We start from the raw sequence: 6813 nt of genomic DNA, 5'->3' as shown, positions 1-6813 counted from the left end.
GCTGATCATTTCAGAATGTTTCCATTTAACCACAAGCAGGCTGTGATCTTCAGGTCTTTTGTACGGTTCTTCTGAGAGGATTACACAACTCTGATCAGACTCCACATTCACAGATACACAAATAAACACACACAGGCATATTTTTCCTTGGATTGCGGCACAAAGTCCAGAGGCATCAATCCACCCCGTAAGGTGACACAGAATCTTCTACACACCCCTAACACCGGTCATCCTCATCAGTGTCACTGAGAAGCTCACAGCCTGACGTCCCAGGCGTGGCTTGTCCTAGTCGTTTACGGAAATGTCCGTTAGGCACCTGCCAGGTGTGACGTAGTTGTGGGGCAGAACTGATGGTGTTGGAGCGGCCCAGGCTGGTTGCTATGGCAGCCTCGAAAGTGAGAGTCTCCTCCACACCGGTTGAGTCCGGACTGTTAACGTCCTCCTGAAGTGTCAGGTATGGCTCCGAGATGTATCGGTGAGGGGTGGAGTGGGCCATGGCGGTGCCAGGACCAGTCCCAGTTGGCTCCTCCCCTTCCTCTGCGGGCTTGGCCCTTGACTGAGCCTCTCCCAGCTCGGGATTGGCACGGCACACTAAAGGAGAGTAGGAGATGTGGGGCCGAGGACGAGAAGGTGTCTTTGGGAGTTGCCGACGCCCTCGAGGCGTCCCTGAATCAGAAGTGGAGGGAATTGGGCTGCTTGAAGTATTTCCCTATAGGATTGTAGGTAAATAGACAGAGAGAAAGAAAAAGAAACAAATTAGGTAATGAAGGGAGGAAATAACTGCATAATTAGAAGTCCTTCAATGTACACTGGCATTCAAAGTTTGGGGTTGTAAGATTTTTTTTATGTTTTTGAAAGAAGTACCTTATGATCACCAATACTGCAAAAATACAGTAAAAATAGTAAAATATTATTACAATTTAAAATAACTGCTTTCTATTGTTATATATTTTAAAACATAATTTATTCCTGTGATGGCAAGGCTGAATTTTCAGCAGCCATTATTCCATTCTTCAGTGTCGCATTATCTTTCAGAAATCATTCCAATGTGCTGATTTGGTGATTTTTGTGGGGAAAAAAATATCTTACCGACCACAGACTTTGCATTAGTAATATGTTTGCTTACCCTAGAAAATACTAAATATTCTGCTGGGTAAAAGTGCACATGTGTTTGTGTCCTCACCTGTCTGAGGGTTGTGTGCTTCCTGCCCTCACTGGGTGACCGAGAGTGGCGTCTCTCCTGGGACTGACTCCTTTCCTCTGAGTTACATCGAGACACGTCTGGAGACAGCAGGTGTCTTCGCTCTTTAGACCGGCCTCTCTCCTTGTCCACTGGCTCCCGCAGGTTTGATCTGACAGCTGCACATGCACAAACATAAGCATATGTTGAGACATGTGCAGCCACAAAACACACATATAAATGTGGCCTTGACCTGGGAATCGTCACAGAGTACACAAGTCCGATATCATCGAAAGACTTGTAAGTTTTTTCGATTTTAGTATTGACATGGTACTTTAGTACCCACGCTTCTGACAGCCCTACTGCAAACTCACCTCTGAAGCTTCTTTGTCTGGGTCTCTCCAGTCGGTCAGGGCTCACCCTCTCCAGAGAGAACTCTTCCTGCCAGTCACCATTCACACACTGATCACCAATCGTGGAGAATGAACGCTTCATCAGTTTGCTCTCTGAAGATACCTGCTGTACATGTGCGAAACACAAAAACACACAGAACACACAAACACACATACAAACCCCAAGAGCACACACGCATCAACAAACGGCCAAACACAGACACAAAAAACAACACAAAGTCATGTTATGGTTTAATATTTACACACTCTCTCTCTTTGAAACCGTGCATAGTGACAACACTAAACAATGTAAATGAAATGAGTTTCTGAACTGAGTTCTAACAAAGGCAACTACCACCTCCTAACATTCCCTGCAGGAAAAAACAGGTTGGTCAAGCTGGTTAAATTGATTGGTTTCTATTTCTAGTAGCTGGTTATACCATAGGTTCCCACTAAATTAAACCACCAGTTCTATCCAGGTTGACCTTTAGCACACTATTTAATCAACCGTCTAAAATATTTTATCATATTTAAAGCATATATAACATTAACACTTTTTATTTATTTTATTTTATACATTAATATTATACCCATAACATTTATATTACTTTAATATTTATATAAATTATTTAAACTCATATTTTAAACACTATTATTTCATATTAATATTTTCAGAGACATGACGACATAAACATGTTACCACTCAAATCAGAATTTTTAGACTTTCCAACAGGGTGAGCCATTACAGTCCCATCAAATCACAACCTACACCTTTCTACCCATTTCTTTCATTCCCTCTTTGGGACCAATGCCAACACTGATGCTAACCACAGTGCAGACTAGGCTAACACAGGTAGTACCTGTGGCTCTACCTCCAGGCGAGGCATGGAAGAGGCTCGGATAGAGATGCCTCTCCCTGGCACTTGCAGAGGATCGGCCTGCATGCTACTGGGGCACATCACACTGCTAAATTCTTTGTGCTCTGGCACCTACGCAGTTAGAGAGAGAAAAAACGGGGAGGAGGAAGAGACATTCAATCCTTACTAAAAAAAATATATATACTTAGCATTGCACCAAATGCCCATTCGTTCTATTCACCATCAGAAGTGGACAATGTAATAATCTTAATGTAACAACCTGGCTAATCTTATACTCTTTTAGAAGCAAAGTGTTCATTTAAAGTTTATATTCAAAAAGATAGAGTAGAGGAAAAGTAAAGTGGCAAGAGTGAAGCACCATAAGCACAACATAGAGCCATTACGAATAAGCAACTCATAGGGGGTGTAGAGAGTTTCAAAGCAAAAGCCACACATACTGGGCGTACTCACAAGCGCTCTTGCACAAAAGAGTTTCAAACATAAACCAACTTAAAATCCCTTGAGACATCTAGCATTATATCACAGTTCATGGAAGAGAGGCAAAGAAAAAGCTACCAAGAGAGGAAGCAAATAAGAGTACAGATAAGAGCACAGAAAGACTGTATAACTGATCACTGGTTATATAAGTGATGGATGTTATCTTGACCTAGCAGTCTAACCTTGAGAAACCACATCAATACACCCTTCTGAACCTTAAAAAAACAACTCTCTAAAATCTCTTCCTTTACAAGGCCAGAAGGCAAATAATAAAGGGATGGCAATAAAGCTGCAAAATGTGAAAAGAAAATAAGTCAGGAAATGTAGAAGTATCATGCAAGGTTGTGAACCAGAGAGGTGATGTCCATGCAGATGACTTCATGATAGATTAGACGTCAGTCCAATATGTATCTCATTATTAAGATTTACCAAAGCATGATTTTTTTTCTTATGCTGGGGAAAATTACTTCTATATGCTTTAGATTGGCAGCCACTCAATTAATGAAGTAATTTACATATAGTGTGGCCTTTTGATAAAATCTGGACAGTGTTGATTATATCTCTTGCTGTGAACATTTTTATAATAGCTTAAACGAATACTCGCTTTTGAAAATCTGACAAACCATTGCCAGACATCTTAAAAAACATTAGAAAAAGATATGAAAGTTGGAGTTTTGTGACTTTTAGTCCAAGTTCACAAAATAAACTTTTAGCACATAACTAGCAATTTAACAACCCAGAGTCAATCATTTTGCTTGCACTGTTGTTGTTTTTTTAGTTGCCTACATAAACATACACACTACCCACAGTCTCAGACACAGTCTCAATTAAAGGCTGTGCTTTGCCAATCACATCTCAAAATAGATTCAGAATATTTTGTTCCACCTTTATACTCTTTCACAAATGGATCAGTGTCTTTGGCTGTGTGGTATTCAGACCCTATTATCTTTTGTAACTGTTTTATAACCTGAATTATTCATAAACCGTCATGGAATAAAAAATTGAGCATGAGCGTGAATTCACATACTGTTTGAGAATTTTAAATAGATAGTGAATTTGAATGTTTCACAAAACAAAGTAGCTATATCAGGTATTTCAAGCACATATGTAAAACAATGAATAAAATGCAAGACAAGTCAAGGCTTACTGTGCCAACATGTCTGAGATGAAATGCATTTCATTGTGTATTTAGGATTTAGTTTCTCCTACCATGCTCTGGAGGTGATAGTGGTGTTGGTATTCCTCCCTCTCCTCCATGCTGTCTTGGCCCAAGGGCTGCATGAAGAGATCTTGAGGGGAGATGGGACTCAGTGCCACAAACCCACCTCTAGTGCTGAATAAAGAACAGATAAACTTGTCAATTATGCTCATGTTGGTATGCACCACAAATGCGTCACCAAACAAGGTTTGTTTTGGGGGATCAGAAATGAGTAGATAATTAAAAATGCCAATCAGTTCAACAGTTTATGTCACATTGTTGGATAAAATAAAAAAGGATAACGTTGGATAACATAAATCAAGACCTTCATGCTAGGTTAATTGTATGTTATGTAAAAAAAAAAGTCAATCTTTAAAATAAATAAATAACTGTACCTCTAATGCTTTTAAATATTGCACCATATACAGAAGAATAAAAAGAACTAATGGAAAGAGGTGCAGACTGGGGTTATTATGGTTAACTAAAACTAAAGGGTTAGTTCACCCAAAAATGAAAATTCTGTCAGTAATTACGCACCATCATGTTGTTCCAACCCTATACTATAAGACTTTCGTTCTTATTCGGAACACAAATTAAGATATTTTTAAAAAAATCTGAGAGCTGTCTCACTCCTCCATAGGCTTCAATGTTATTGAAACTTGCCTGCCCAGAAAAGTTAGTAGAGACAATGTTTAAAATAGTCCAAGTGGCTACAGTGGCTCAACCATAAGTTTATCAAGCGTTTATAAACTTAAAAGTAAAAATAAAGTCGTAATTTTTGTTTTGTTTTTTTTGCGCACAAAAAGTATTCTCGTCAGTGGAGTGAGCCAGCTCTCAGATTTAATCGAATATCTTAATTTGTGTTCTGAAGATGAACGAAAGTCTTACGGGATTGGAACAACATGAGGGTGAGTAAATACTGACAGAATTTTCATTTTTGGGTGAACTAACCCTTTAATACATAAAAAAAATAAAAAAAATCATTACTTGAAATATATATATATATTTTTTTAAATTAACACTTGATTTATATGCTGTTTATTGTTGGTGATCGCATTATTTTACATATGCATATGTGATTACATATGCTATCGCTTGTTTCTGCATCTTCGCCTGAGTTTTGATTCAGTTCTCTTTCAGAAGATGCGCCCCCTACCGTATAACAGTGAAAAAACGGAAAGCCGTAAAAAAGAGAAGCACTATCTAATAAAAGACCAGAAAACTCGTAAATGCCAGTGAAGAGTTAATAATTAAATCTAAAATACATACAAAAAACTACACACACACACACATATATATATATATATATATATATATATATATATATATATATATATATATATATATATATTTAAAGACAAAAACACAAACCATGATTGATAAAACAACTAAAATTAAAACAGAAAATATGAAATAAAATCTAATTCAAAATATTAACAAAAAACATAACAGTATATCAATTATATTAAAATAACAACAGCTTAGACAAATACAGGGCCAATATAAGTACACACACACACACACACACACACACACACACACACACACACACACACACAACATGTACAATTACAGGGCAGATCCTGCACTATGGGACAGGAACGGCAGAGCCTTGGCACTGCAGAGAATGTCCTGTGGCAGTGAGGATGCATCCATGCGTTGGAACATCGGTGCATGTTTCTGCAAGACAACATTAGATGGTCAGCACAATCTCTCAAGTGACACAGTGACCTAGTTCCCCACAAAGCAGCACATCTTTCCAGCTTCAGGAAATGTATAGCAGAAATATGAGTTTTTTTCTGTTGTCTATTCAGAACCCTATTCTATACAGTTAGATGTTGCATATATAAGCTGATTCAATTGGCCTAAAGTTGTGAGTCGGCTGTTCTTTAGCTCTCGAGTTCTTGTTGCAGGAGGTAAAATACATCTCTACCTGTTCTTCAAGCTGTTGACGGAGCTTCTTAGCTTTGTTCTGCTTGTAGTAGTCCATGATCATCATAGCTGCATAGATCTTCCCAATGGTCATGTCACTGGCTGGAAAAAAAGTTTTGTTTATTGTAGAAAACAACATTTCAATGCAGGGTGCAAATTACACTTTTAGGGGAGTAAGTGGGCACCTCTAGTGGCCAAACTAGTAAAACAAGCTGAACTTTCACAACCAAGGTGAATTATACTGATAAAAATATAAGATGGTGTTCAAGCTTTAAGAATACAAAAACCTACCATACAGGATCTCTCACCTTTGTTAATGGGTACAAGAAAATCAAGAGATTTCTGGGAGAGATGTGGCCAGATGACACTGATTTCCTTCTGCAATTCTACGTCCATCTGACCCCTGTCCTCACCTCCTGTTACACCATTGAACCATTAGAAACAGTTGAACAAATATTATTGTGCAAAAAAAAAAAAAAAAAGAAGCAAAAAAATTAAGATTTCAGAGTAAGTTTGATTTTTAAGGAACTGGAAATGATCAGTGATGCCAACCTCGAGCGATTTTAATGTCCAGTGCGGTGCGTATCAGGGCCATAAGTGTGGAGGTGAAATGGACGGACATGTCCTCATCCACTGGCATGTTCATAAGAACCAACCGCTGAGAGCAAGTCACCACCAGGACAAAATACAAATTAAATTCAAGAATTGCAAAAGTAAAAAGTGAGTGCGCATTTACAAAAAAAAAGTCATCTAGGT

The 6813-nt window shown here is 38.3% G+C and overlaps 1 protein-coding gene across 1 annotated transcript in view; it reads right to left on the bottom strand.

Moving 5' to 3' along the window:
- Positions 1-217: 217 nt before the first annotated feature.
- Positions 218-6813, bottom strand: part of cacna1ea (calcium channel, voltage-dependent, R type, alpha 1E subunit a) — a gene marked incomplete at both ends in the record, with an annotated part of 153942 nt that continues 147346 nt past the window's right edge. The window contains 9 exons of the mRNA XM_081348753.1: positions 218-709; positions 1184-1359; positions 1555-1696; positions 2433-2561; positions 4137-4260; positions 5699-5805; positions 6059-6159; positions 6366-6473; positions 6610-6715. Of these exons, the coding sequence (XP_081204879.1) occupies positions 218-709; positions 1184-1359; positions 1555-1696; positions 2433-2561; positions 4137-4260; positions 5699-5805; positions 6059-6159; positions 6366-6473; positions 6610-6715 (1485 nt within the window). The remainder of the gene's footprint in view (positions 710-1183; positions 1360-1554; positions 1697-2432; positions 2562-4136; positions 4261-5698; positions 5806-6058; positions 6160-6365; positions 6474-6609; positions 6716-6813) is intronic.

This window comes from Scardinius erythrophthalmus (genome assembly GCF_964197995.2).
Source record: "Scardinius erythrophthalmus genome assembly, chromosome: 20".
Taxonomy (NCBI): domain Eukaryota; kingdom Metazoa; phylum Chordata; class Actinopteri; order Cypriniformes; family Leuciscidae; genus Scardinius; species Scardinius erythrophthalmus.
This window is presented reverse-complemented; position numbering and strand designations above follow the sequence as displayed.